This window comes from Xyrauchen texanus, chromosome 46 (assembly GCF_025860055.1).
Source record: "Xyrauchen texanus isolate HMW12.3.18 chromosome 46, RBS_HiC_50CHRs, whole genome shotgun sequence".
NCBI classification, from domain to species: Eukaryota; Metazoa; Chordata; class Actinopteri; order Cypriniformes; family Catostomidae; genus Xyrauchen; species Xyrauchen texanus.
Window position 1 is genome coordinate 1324930 of NC_068321.1, and position 14186 is coordinate 1339115.

The window sequence follows — 14186 nt, forward strand, 5'->3', positions numbered from 1 at the left end:
CGGCCTGAGTATGATAAGCCAATGAAATGGCATCTACTACCCAGTGGGAAAGCCTCTGTTTGGAGACAGCGTTTCCTTTCCGCTGTCCCCCAAAGCATACAAACAGCTGCTCAGAACATCTAAAGCTCTGCGTGCGGTCCAAATAGGTATGCAAAGCACGTACCAGACACAGCAACGATGGGGCTGGGTCTGCCTCCTCCCGGGGCGGCACTTGCAGGTTCACTACCTGGTCTCTAAAGGGAGTGGTAGGAACCTTGGGCACGTAGCCCGGTCGTGGTCTTAGGATCACAGAGTGTCTGCCGGACCGAACTCCAGGAAAGTGTCACTGACAGAGAACGCTTGCAGGTCCCCGACCCTCTTGATGGAGGCGAGCGCGATCAGCAGGGCAGTTTTAAGAGAGAGGGCCCTGAGTCCAACTGATTCTAGCGGCTCGAAGGGAGGTCTCTGGAGGACCGTGAGGACTACCGAGAGGTCCCAGGAGGGGAACAGGCTTGGCCGGGATGGATTTAACCTAACCAGGCCTCTTAGGAACCTGATGATTAAGTCGTGTTTACCAAGGGACTTGCCATCTACTGCGTCTTCAAGGTGGACGGGGACAGCCTCCCCTCCAACCTCTCTTGCAGGAATAGGAGCACTGACCTAACTGCGCACCTCTGTGGGTCTTCGGCCCGGGAAGAACACCAATTTGCGAACAAGCGCCACTTCAGGGCGTAGAGCTGCCTGGTGGAAGGGGCTCTGGCTTGGTTGATCGTGTCTACGACAGTAGGTGGTAGGCCAGCTAGATCTTCCGCGTCCCGTCCAGGGACCAGACGTGGAGTTTCCAGAGGTCTGGATGCGGATGCCAGAGCATGCCCTGCCCCTGAAAAAGAAGGTCCTTCCTCAGGGGAATTCGCCAGGGAGGGGCTGTTGCGAGGAGTACGAGGTCCGAGAACCAGGCCCGGTGGGCCAGTATGGAGCCACTAGTGTGACTTGCTCCTCGTCCTCCCTGACCTTGCACAGCACCTGTGCAATAAGGCTCACTGGGGGAATGCGTACTTGCGCAGCCCCGAGGGCCAGCTGTGTGCCAGCGCGTCTGCCCCGAAGGGAGCCTCTGTTCGGCCATACGAGAGCGGGCAGTGGGAGGTCTTTCGGGAGGCAAGCAGGTCTACCTGGGCCTTGCCAAATCATTCCCAATTTAGCTGGACCGACTGGGGGTGAAGCCTCCACTCTCCACTGGGCAAGTGTTGTCGTGACAGCACGTCCGCTACCACATTGAGTTTGCCGGGGATGTGAGTGGCACGCAGCGACCTGAGTCGCTCCAAAGGAGGAGACAACGGGCGAGTCGTGACATGTGGCAGGAGCGTACGCCGCCTTGCCGATTTATGTACGCTACCGCAGTGGTGCTGTCTGACCTGATTAGGACATGTTTGTCTTGAATTAACGGGAGAAACTGTCGCAGGGCAAAGAAAACAGTCAACAACTCTAGGCAATTGATATGCCAGCGCAGCGGGGCCCCTCTCCAAAGGCCCACAGCTGCATGCCCGTTGCAAACGGCGCCCCAACCCGATTTGGAGGCGTCGGTAGTGACCAGAACGCGTCGGGACACCTGCTGCAGGAAAGCAGAGGTCTGTCCAGGGTTTGAGTGTTTGGCGGCATGCGGGGGTGATTATCACATGGTGCGTGCCATGGCGCCATGCTCATCTCGGGACTCGAGTCTGAAGCCAGTGCTGAAGCGGTCTCATATGCACCAACCCCAGCGGCATGACTGCGGCGGAGGATTCTATATGCCCCAGGAGCCTCTGGAAGAGTTTTAGAGGGACCGTTGTGCCTGGCTTGAACTTTGCGAGGCATTTCAGCACCGACTGTGCATGCTCATTGGTGAGACGTGCAGACACTGAGTTGCAGACAACTCCATGCTGAGAAAGGAGATGCTCTGAACCGGAGTGAGCTTGCTCTTTTCTCGGTTGACCTGAAGCCCCAAGTGGCTGAGGTGTTTGAGCACTTGGTCTCTGTGAGCGCATAGTAACTCTCGGGAGTGGGCCGGTATGAGGCAGTCGTCGAGGTAGTTGAGTATGCGGATGCCGGCTTCTCGGAGCGGGGCAAGGGCTGCCTCTGCGACTTCCGTGAAGACACGAGGGGACAGAGACATGCCGAAGGGGAGGACTTTGTACTGAAACGCCTGGCCGTCGAACGCGAACCGTAGGAAGGGTTGGTGTTGCGGCAGAATTGAGACGTGGAAGTACGCATCCTTCAGGTCTACCGCTGCGAACCAATCTAGGTGCCGGACGCATGTCCGTGAGATGAGGGGGCGTCCATCTTCCGCGGGTAGCTCGACGCCGGGGCTGAGAGTTGAGCCCATGTTTGTTGAGGCGGAGCACCACTTTTCTTTCTTTCTTGAAAGCCGCAGGAGGACGCCCTCGGCGAGCAGACAGGGCAAGGCCCCTGGCGGCAGGTGTTTGCGGCAGGGCAGGATGTGTGAATAGCCTCCGTCTGTTTCTTCACCACTGAGGACTGCTGGGTGGAGTTGTCAGGTGGTGTCGCCGAATGGACGGAGCTGGGAGATGGGAGAGTTTGAGAAAGCGTGCTTTGTCTACCTCCTCTACTGCGACCAGGTCCAGTCCATGCGTTTCCGGACCACGAGGGTGGCCATCGCCTGTTCGAGTGCAGTTCCTGCGGCACGTCAAGAACAGGACTACCCAAGTGCAAATTTTGGAGTGCCTTGGCCCAGTGGACTTGCAGGAGGGGGCCATGGCGTGCAGGGGGGAGTGGTCTGCGACCGCTCTACCGCCGAGGGTAGTGAGAGCAGAGGAGCGAGGAAGCTTGGCTTGCTCAGCCCGTCATGCACGCCCGGGAAGAAAGGAACTGGGGGGGGTGTGCGTGGCTGTGAGCGGCGCACATGCCCGTGGAACCAATCAAATAGTCGTGAGGGGGAGGGGGATGGGATTTCTCCGGTCCAACCTTTCACTCGCGGTACACGGGGAAGCAGATCGGACCTCTATGCATCAGGCTCAGACTGGCCGCGCAGACCCGGAGGTGGCGGCGCAGACGAGTCATCAACTTCAGACGCCGCTGTAATGCTCTCCGATGCAGCGGTGATTATCGTCATCCAATCCCGGGAGCTCTAGGGACCGGCAGGCAGGCCGTGAAGTAGAGCCCTGCACGGGCCAAAAACTCCAGCCCTAGCCTGGCCCTAGCCCGTAGTGTTCAAGCCCTAGCCCGACCCCAGCCCGAAAACAAATGCAATTATTCAGCCCGAGCCCGACGCCAATATTTAAGCTCTCTGACGCGCGCTCTCTCTGACGCCAATATTTAAGCTCTCTGATGTGCGCTCTCTCTAATGCAATTCAAATGAGCTTTATTGGCATGACAAATTGTACATTGTATTGCCAAAGCATTCATATGAGCATGAAAAATAACAGAGTAGAACAAATTCTGTATTGAACAAGTGTGTTTAAAAAATTTATAAATAAAATAAAAAAATTAACATTGTATATACTTTCAGTGGTGTTTGTTTGTGTGTGTGTGTGTGTGTGTGTGTGTGTGTGTAAATCTTAATGCACGCTCTCTCTAATACACGCAAACACACATGCTATTGCTAATAGGTAATGTTATTATAGGCCTCAAATATAGCAAATAAGTAAATAAAGATGTACGGCCTACCTTTATTTGATGTGAAGAAACTTTACAGAAACGGGAGAACAATGTTTCAAAGAACTCTTCGCCAACTGGCTAACGTAAAAAATAAATAATAAATCGGTGAACTGTGTAAAGGCTGAACTGTCACTGTTTATTGGCGGTGTTGTGAAGAAAAATAATCGCATCCACCACTGAAGGCTTCAGAGCTGTTCTCCTCTCCTCCAGCGTCCTCCCTGCTGTGCTGAAAACGCGTTCGCTGCTGCTGCTGCTTGCAGGTATACATGACAGGCAAGTCTTGACAACAAAGGAAGGGTCTTCTCATGTTCACTCCACCAACCCAGCAAATCTCGGTCATCAAATTCCGTTTTCTGGTTAAGGTTGAGGTATATGTGAACCTCATCCACAGCTGTGTCATCACCCTGAGTGACATTCTCCCACTCCAATTCTAAGTTTGACAGTGTTCTTTTTTTTGTTGCCGGTGGCGGCGGACAGCTAGCTGGCTCCTCAGTCGCATTTCCACCTGTTGCTCGATAGCTTGCGATCCAACTCTTCGCATCTTGCAGGATGGTATCTCTCTCGGTAGCACAGAACATCCGCAACTGGTTGAATTTTGGCCGCAGGAATATTGCCAGTTTATGGAGTGGCTGAATCTGGACCTTCTTGCCAATCCACTCCAAGTGGCGCTGGCGGATGGTGGCTTGATAAGGCATGTCAGTGCTTACTGGCTGGGAATGACGCGTCAGCTTCTCGTGCCACAACACAACAAGGTTTAAAGTTGGATATTGATCCCCTTCCAACTCCCGCTGGGCTTCGTAGAAGGGTTGGAGAAAAAATACCAAAAAAATCCAGAACATCTGGGGACACATTCTTTGGCCTTCTCCACGGCTCTCCAGTTTTTCCAGTAGTTCAGCATACACATCCTTGATAGACTTGAGTGTGAGAAATACAGTTCTGTAACGTGTTTCTACCATCTGCAGAACGGTCTTGGATAACTGGCTTGCCAGACCGCTTTGTTTCACAAACCGGACTACTTTCTTAACAGCCAGCAAAGTTGCACCAACCTCTGGGACTGTTACTGACAACTCTGTGATGTCCAAAGCATGTCGGAGCACCATGTTGTAGATGTGATCATGACAGTCCAAGCGCCGGTAAGGTCGTAATGCAGCAACAATATTCGAACCTTGGTCTGTTACCCACACCACCTTAGTCATTACAGAGGGATCAAACTTCAGAACTGACACAAGCTGCTTCTGCAATTCCTTGCGGATATTTTCAGCTGTTTTAGCATCATCGTGAGGGAACATGGCAGTTGTAAGTACATTACTCTTCAACTTGAAATCTGTTGTTATATACTGACATGTTGTGTCAGAGAAGCGACACTAGGGGTCTCTCTTGAGCGCCGATATCCACCTCTGATCTATGAAAAAAGGCCAATGAGAAGTTGGCAGCCAGTATTTGCATATCCCGCCCCCGGACATACGGGTATTTAAGCGGCGCAAATACGAGAGTTCATTCAGAAAATTTCTTCAGAGCCGATGGTCGTGTCTGCAATTGCTGCGAGTTACACACCAGTTCCTGCCATTCCTCTGCTGCATGCTGTTGGACCTTACGGCGCACAACAGCGGCTTTCTAGTTTGCACGGCTGTGCATTCCTGCCCCTGGGCGCTTCGACAGGGCAGATTACTCTCCCGTGTTTTTTTCATAAAATAGTGATTTTATTTAAAAGAGGACGAAGAAATCGCCTCCCTTTTAGCCAAGGATGCGATAGAGCCTGTCCCTCCAACCGAAACGAAGAAGGGTTTCTACAGCCCTTACTTTGTTGTACCCAAGAAAGGCGGCGGCTTACGACTGATCTTGGACCTACGAGTTTTCAATCGGACCTTGTCCAAACTCCCGTTCAAAATGCTCACCCAGAAACAAATTCTATCTGGCGTCCGGCATATAGATTGGTTCGCAGCGGTAGACCTGAAGGACGCGTACTTCCACGTCTCGATTCGCCCTCGACATCGATCCTTCCTACGGTTTCCGTTCGACGGCCAGGCGTATCAGTACAAAGTCCTCCACTTCGGCCTGTCTCTGTCCCCTTGCGTCTTCATGAAAGTCGCAGAGGCAGCTCTTGCCCCGCTCCGAGAAGCCGGCATACGCATACTCAATTACCTCGACAACTGGCGCATCCTGGCCCCCTCGCGAGAGTTACTATGCGCGCACAGAGACCAGGTGCTCAGGCACCTCAGCCATTTGGGGCTTCAGGTCAACTGGAAAAAGAGCAAGCTCACCCCGGTCCAGAGCATCTTTTTTCTCGGTTTGGAGTTAGACTCAGTCTCAATGACAGCACGTCTCTCCAACGAGCGTGCTCAGTCAGTGCTGAAATGCCTCGCTTCCTTCAAGCCATGTGCCGTGGTCCCTCTAAAATGATTCCAACAGCTCCTGGGGCATATGGCATCTTCCGCGGTGGCCGCGCCACTGGGGTTGATGCATATGAGACCACTTCAGCACTGGCTCCAGACTTGAGTCCTGAGACGAGCATGGCGCTGCGGCACGCACAACGTAAAAGTTACCACTGCCTGCCGCCAATCCTTCAAACCCTGGACAGACCTCTGCTTTCTACGGGCAGGAGTACCCTTGCAGCAGGTGTCCCGACGCGTTCTGGTTACAACTGATGCCTCCAAATTGGGTTGGGGCGCCGTGTGCAACAGGCACGCAGCCGCAGGCCAGTGGAACCGAGGCCCGCTGCGTTGGCACATCAACTGCCTAGAGCTGCTGGCTGTTTTCCTTGCCCTGAGGAAGTTTCTCCCATTAATTCGGGGCAAGCACGTCCTAGTCAGGACAGACAGCACCACGGTCGTAGCCTAAATAAATCGCCAAGGCGGAGTACGCTCCCTCCACATGTCACAGCTCGGCCATCGTCTCCTCCTTTGGAGTCAGCAGCGACTCAAGTCACTGCGTGCCACTCACATCCCCGGCAACCTCAATATGATAGCGGATGCGCTGTCAAGACGAAGCTTGCCCGGCGGAGAGTGGAGGCTCCACCCCCAGTCGGTCCAGCTGATTTGGGACCGGTTCGGCAACGCCCAGGTAGACCTGTTTGCTTCCCAAGAAACCCCCCACTGCCCGCTCTGGTATGCCCGGACAGAGGCTCCCCTCGGGGCAGATGCTTTGGCATACAGCTGGCCGGCGGGGCTGCGCAAGTACGCATTTCACCCAGTGAGCCTTCTTGCATAGGTGCTATGCAAGGTCAGGGAGGACGAAAAGCAGGTCATTCTGGTGGCCCCCTACTGGCCCACCCGGACTTGGTTCTCTGACCTCACACTCCTCACGACAGCCCCTCCCTGGCGAATTCCCCTGAGGAAGAATGTTCTTTCTCAGGGACGGGGCACGCTCTGGCACCCGCACCTGCACCCAGACCTCTAGAACCTCCACGTCACGCTTGCCTCCATCAAGAGGGTCGGGGACCTGCAAGCGTTCTCTGTTAGCTGACACTTGCCTGGAGTTCGGTCCGGCAGACACATACGTGATCCTAAGACCGCGACTGGGCTATGTGCCCAAGGTTCCTACCACACCCTTCAGAGAGCAGGTAATGAACCTGCAAGCGCTGCCCCGGGAGGAGGCAGACCCAGCCCTTTCGTTGCTGTGTCCAGTACGTGCTTTGCGTATCTATCTGGACCGCACACAGAGCACTAGATGCTCTGAGCAGCTCTTTGTCTGCTTCGGGGGTCAGCGGGAAGGGAACGATGTCTCCAAACAGTGGCTTGCCCATTGGGTTGTCGATGCCATTTCATTGGGTTATCACACACAGACCGTGCCCCCCCCTTGTGGGTCCGAGCTCACTCCACCAGGGGTGTTGCGTCCTCGTGGGCACTGGCCAGGGGCACCTCCCTAGCAGACATCTGCAGAGCAGCAGGCTGGGCAACACCTAACACTTTTTCGAGATTCTACAATCTCCGAGTTGAGTCAGTATCATCCTGTGTTTTCTCAGGTCCGAGCCCGTAGAACTCGGTAACACGCTGACGATCTGACCGGGTAAATCGCTTGCGCCTAGCGGCCTTTCCCTCAACCGAGGTAAAATAGTGCGCCTCTGTTCCCAGGAGATCCCATCTTTGTGTCGCTGGTTGACTCCTCCCTAGCCCTTTTGGGTCCGCAGTTCAGCGGAGGAACTCGCCGACCCAAGCCACTACGGTTACCCAATCTACCCTGTACTGGAATAGGTGCTCCACAGGTAAGGCCTCCTGTTCGGACTCCCCCTGTATGTAATTCCGCGGTCCTGTCCCCTCACGAGCGGACTCCCGTGTCTCCCTTAGGCAGTTACAGCTGCCTCGGTCGCCGTGCTGTACGCTATCCCCCCTCTACGAGGTTGGATCTACCACCGCACCAACTTTTCCACATAGGTCCTGACAGGCCATGTGAGGTATCTGCCACCCTTTGCCTCCCCTGTGGGGTAGGTGTGGCCTCTGCAGGGTGGGCCCCGGCCGTAGTTGCTTCCCAGGTTGGCGGCCATCACCTTGTTCCCCCCTCCAGGGTAACGAGAAGGATTCTGATGGCTTGAATGGGGCATTGGGGAAGGGTACGTGCAGTCTGATACAGTTGGTCGTCCTGCACGTAAGAATACATGCTCGCTCCTGTATCAGCAGTTCACATACACGGCTCAGCACATGGCACGTTTATAAGTGGACCCCTAGTGTCGCTTCTCTGACACAACGTGGAAAGAGCAACAGAAGGGGAACGTCTAGGTTACGTATGTAACCTCCGTTCCCCAATGGAGGGAATGAGACGTTGTGGGATATGCAAATACTGGCTGCCAACTTCTCATTGGCCTTTTTTCATAGATCAGAGGTGGATATCGGCGCTCAAGAGAGACCCCTAGTGTCGCTTCTCTGACACAACATGGAGAGAGCGACAGAAGGGGAACAGAGGTTACATACATAACCTAGACATTTTGTCTCCTCCTTCCTCTTGGCATTGTTAATGCACTGAAGAGGTGAGTTATTTGTGGCTCCTGTTAATCGTAATTCATCTTTATTTTAATTGTTGTGTTTGTGTAAATATCTTCACTGCAAGTTATGTGTATTATGTTATTTTACTTATCTGTGCGGTTATTTTGATCATTTTACCCTAATTAAGTTATATTTTTGACTTTAGCCTATATTTGTGGAGATGAAAGCACATGTTGATTATATGTACATCACATATGTTTTATAGAGCAATATAAGGGCGATTTACTCAGACGCGGCTCTTGTATGTTTTGTGTATCAGGTATGTTTTCTCTGTATTTTTTTTCTTGCTCTTGGCATTGTTAATGCACTGAAGAGAGCAATATAAGTGCGATTTACTTAGATGCTGCTCTTGTATGTTTTGTGTATCAGTAAACCCAGTGAAACTGCCGCCTGTTGTCCAGTGTCTGTCTCCACAACGCTTCACAACGCAGACAAGTGTTTTCATAACTGGTGTCGCGAGCCACCGGTTACACATGTTCATCTGTACAAACAATAGTATGCAAGTATAAACACCATGGGACCACACAGCCATGATACCGCTCAGGAAGGAGACACATTCTGTCTCATAGAGATGAACATAGTTTGGTTAGAAAAGTGTAAATCAATCTCAGAACAACATCAAAGGACCTTGTGAAGATGCTGGAGGTAACTGGTAGACAAGTCTTACTTTTTGGAGAAATGTCCTCTGGTCTAATGAAACAAAAATTTAACTGTTTGGCCATGACCTCAATCCGATGAAAAAGCATGTGCAATCAAGGAGGCCTACAAACCTTATTCATTTACACCTGTTCTGTCTGGAGGAATGGCCAAAATTCCAGCAACTTTTTGTGAGAAGCTTGTGGAAGGCTACCCAAAAAGTTTGACACATATTAAACAATGAGGCAATGGTACCAAATACTAACAAAGTGTATGTAAACTTCTGACCCACTGGGAATGTGATGAAAGAAATAAAAGCTGAAATAAATAATTCTCTCTACTATTATTCTAACATTTCACGTTCTTAAAATAAAGTAGTCATAATAACTGATCTAAGACAGGAAATGTTTTCTACGATGAAATGTCAGGAATTGTGAAAAAACTGAGTTTAAATGTATTTGGCTAAGGTGTATGTAAACTTCTGACTTCATCTGTATTATAAAAAAGAATATGAAATGCAATGAAGATTCATTAAAATTTTACGGCACACCACTATCCCACATAGGCTATTATTTTTCCTTTTCAAGAACTTGTCCATGTTTTCTGTCCATCTTAGTAGCGTGTTTAATTGTAATGTTTGAAATTTGATTTGAAAAAAATAAAATAACAAGTCACATACAGTGCTTACGTTAGACTTTCTACTTTACATTTTGACGGATAATTTCGGAAATATTCAGTCAAAATAATTTTATTTTTCATATTTTAATGACAATAAGAATTTTAATAGCTTTTATTTTCATTCACATTTTCATTTTTAATCATGAATTTACAGGACGAGCGTATAGCAGATTATGCATTTATTTATTTATGAAGAGAATTTACAGGACGAGCATATAGCAGATTATGCATTTATTTATTTATGAAGAGAACAGATGAACAACAGAGACATCACATGAAGCAGATTCGGAGGCCACTAAAACACGACATATGAACAACGCAATATAAAAAAAAACAAATACGATTAAAATATTAAAAGAAAATTAACTGAACAGAACTCAATCGACAACTCAAACCTTCCTCCTGGTCCACATCGACTTAAACTGTGTGCTTACCTGTGCGTAATCAAACGCATCAAGGGAGACTGATGCTGAGGCAATTGTCATTAGATTCTGTGTCTTTGCCTCGGACAGACGACTTCTCGTGGCAGTGTAATTTGGTTCTGGAGGCTGAACCCAGCGTCAAGCACCGCATCGCCCTCCACATGACAAGAGTTGCAGAAAGTGTCACAGAGGGGCGATTTAACGAGTTTGCCAATGTAAAAAAGCAGGAGGTGTGCACAATAAACATTGAAAACATGTATTTGGAAGAGAGACAAAAAGCTTGCAGTTGCTTTGATTGCAGAAAGTAATAAAAGGACTAGTTTATGTTTAGGTCTAAGCATTTTGTTCAATAACTGGGGTCTCTGATATTCGTAAACGATAAGGTAATATTTAATTAAAAGAAATTATGAGACATTCAATGTCTCTCCACAAATTTGGACAGTTTTTAAATATTTATTGTTGCTTAGTACTCTCAAAGACATTATTGGTGAAGCAAAAACATGTGTGAAAAACACTTTGGTGTAAAGTCATTTCATAGACTTCAATTTATTCTACAGCGCTGACGCGAGTCATGTGAAAGACCCTGAACGCGTATAAATATCAGTCACATTTGCACATTAATCATTGCTCTTCACTATCACAAAAGTGACTGATTATGATTTCAAAATGGTGAATTTCTCAGATATGTGAGGAGTTTAGATCCCTAAAATAATATTTTTTTTTTCATGCATGCATTTATTTTGTGGAATTTTATAATTATCCACTCAGGCACAGTGGCTGGGAAACACTGTTGTATGGTGGGACTTTTGTTTCCGAAATACCCTGCACACATCCTCCTCACAGATCATAAATGCAGACTGAGTAGCAGGAGGGGGGTTCCAGGAGATGTTGATGTGTATGTGAATTGAAGATCAGTGCAGGGGAGGGGTGTGAGACTGGGCTATTCAAACCTGCAGTAAACGCATTCAGTTCATCAACCATTAGTTGACTCTCTACAGAGCGATGGGGAGGTGTCTTGTACTTTTCAGGCCTTTCCACACAGATGCAGGATCATTGGTGGGAAACTGTTTTTTCAGCCTTTCAGAATAGCTTCTTATAGCCACTCTGATTTCCTTATGGAGTGTGTTCCTGGCCTGGTTGTACAATATTTTATCTACACTTCTTTAAGCATCCTCTTTGGCATGACAAAGCTGTCTGAGTTTTCCTGTAAACCATAGTTTATCGTTTTTTAATGATAAAAATGTCCTATTTGGGATTCACATATCTTCACAGAAACTGATATATGATGTCACAGTATCGGTGGGCTCATCCAGGTCTGTGGCTGCCAAAACATTGACCTGGATGAGCTCACATATAATGTGTGTATGTGTGTGTGGGGGACCAAATGTCATAAGGATTGTAAAACCCCACATTTTTGACATTGTGGGGACATTTTGTCGGTCCCCATGGGGAAAACAGCTTTTAAATCATACTAATTATGTTTTTTGAAAATGTAAAAATGCAGAGAGTTTTCTGTGAGGGTTAGGTTTAGGGGTAGAGTTACGGGATAGAATATATAGTTTGTACAATATAAAAACCGTTATGTCTATGGAAAGTTCCCATAAAACATGGAAACCCGTGTGTGTGTGTGTGTGTGTGTGTGTGTGTGTGTAATCAGATCAATACTGTCCCATTGCATAAGCGTTCTGCATAGGGTGACAGTCTTGTTTTCATGGTTCTGTGCCTTGACTACAGCAGTCTCTTTACCACTGTCTTACATATTTGTACATCTGAATTAGAATACGTAGGTTAGAATAGTCCAACCTAAAATTTACCCAGCTAATAATAATTTAAAAAAAAATTCTAATTGAAGAGATTGTAAAAATGTTAGTAGGCTATATGTATATGTTTAGCCATGAAACCATAAAAGTATGCACAGGTTGTGGTTAAAGAAAGAAAGAAAGAAACAAACAAACAAAAAAAGGATATAACTCAATGCAATTTTTATATTATAATGTTCATGCTACAGCAGTGCACATAAACATAAAAATTCAATCAACAAATTCGTCAGCAAATCCTTTTCTGAGGGTGACTCATTTTTATTTATTTATTTTTTTCAAAAAAGCAAGAACATCATTAATATCAGAACAGAGCTGCTTTAGGATTGATGTGCATTTCCTAGAATGAACAACAGTTTTGACATGAGAAACCCAGAGCTGATGTGAATATGTGTGTTTAGAGACTATGAATATCCTGCAGATTGCGGCTCTCTAACGTGGCATCATGTGAACCCGAATTACACCAGGTGTGTTGCACATATAATTAGGCTTATTCACATAATGACAGTGGTTAGCTTATCTCGCGGTCATTTTCTCCGAAGTGGCCGACTTATTTGCACATGCACAGCTCTGGGCTAAAGGATGCTGATCCTGAGAAAATCTCTCATAAACACACATGATGTATTCACATACTCAACACACAGTCAAGTTCTGTATTGAGCATATCAAATAAAAAACACACATATGCCTAAATCCAATCAAATTATTTCTGAGGATATTTAAACCTTACTTGAAAGAGTAATAACTTTTTAATGTGAATAAAAATATATATATATATTTTTTAATTTCTTTTGGGAAAGGGAAAGTCAAATAAAAGGTTTAAGGGTAAATATAAAAAAGTACTACTTGGACTAACTTTTTTCTAAAAGTAATGTCTGTTTGAATGGATATGTTAAGCTTTAATGTCTGTGTGGCCCACAGGAGGGCGCTGTTGTGGCCCTGCTGAAGATCTGCAGGCAGGACTGCTTCAGTACTTTATACGCTCGCGCGTTGAGAACCGTGGCTTCAATCTGCTGTGTGGAAGAGGGCATTAACCAGCTGGAGAAGGTATCAGTTTCTCAGTATGCTCTTTAGATGACACACATGTACTGTATGTGCAGAGGAGCAGGGAGTGAGAGTGCAGTGGTCTACATGTTCCTCATGAAGTGCTTGAAAACCATGTATCCATGTTTAAAGATGATTACCAGATGAGATTTTATGAACAATCAACAGTGGTTTTAGTCTGGGCCATTTCAAATAGTTCAATAGATTGCAATAGTGCAGCACACTTTTTCAGCCTTCTGGGTTCCGGAAGTATTTTTCCCATTTGTTTTGTTGCTGTTTTTTCTTAGAGATTTCATAAAAGTATTCATAAAAGTGTTCTTTGATAACAATTTATGAAGTCATAAACCAAACCAACAAGCTCAAACATTACAACAAGCTTTAATTTGAAGCCCAAAAAGTATTTGAAAATCGGGAAAAAAACAAAGGAAATACCTAGGCTAATGTCTTTGATGAGGACATGAACTACAGTCCCATGGAGCATTGTGAATGACATAATGTATGTATAAAAATATGGAAATATATAAACTATTTGTGGAGCGGAGGGGGGCAGGGCAGGGTTGGAATATCGCGCAGCCGGTCCCCAATCGGCCTGATGAGGCGTGCGAGGGATAAAGGCGGCCGGTGACGATTGTTCGAGAGAGAGAGAATTACGGGCATGTCCGTCATGTGTGTGTTTATATTTGTGCTTTTGGTTTGAGTTCTCATTAAATTATGATTTATGTTGACTAGCCGGTTCTCGCCTCCTCCTTGCCCATCCTTTAACAGTGTTACATTGGTACCAAAAGCACAAACATAAACAAACACACACACGATGGACATGCGCGATATTCCGACCCGGTTACGCCGGGGTGCCACCTGCATGACGTACACCCCCCCTATCCCTGGGGCGGGGTATATCTTGCATCCCGCGTGGTCATCCCTGCCTTCCACGCCCTGGGAGGAGACAGGAGGGGAAGACAACAACAACAAAAAAAAAACAGGCG

The 14186-nt window shown here is 47.7% G+C and overlaps 1 protein-coding gene across 3 annotated transcripts in view; it reads left to right on the plus strand.

The window, feature by feature from the left end:
- LOC127637921 (protein inscuteable homolog) overlaps positions 1–14186 on the plus strand; it is a 296421-nt gene that overhangs the window by 157537 nt on the left and 124698 nt on the right. For all 3 annotated transcript variants that reach the window (XM_052119175.1, XM_052119176.1, XM_052119177.1), the window contains exon 7: positions 13081–13206. In XM_052119175.1, the coding sequence (XP_051975135.1) occupies positions 13081–13206 (126 nt within the window). The remainder of the gene's footprint in view (positions 1–13080; positions 13207–14186) is intronic.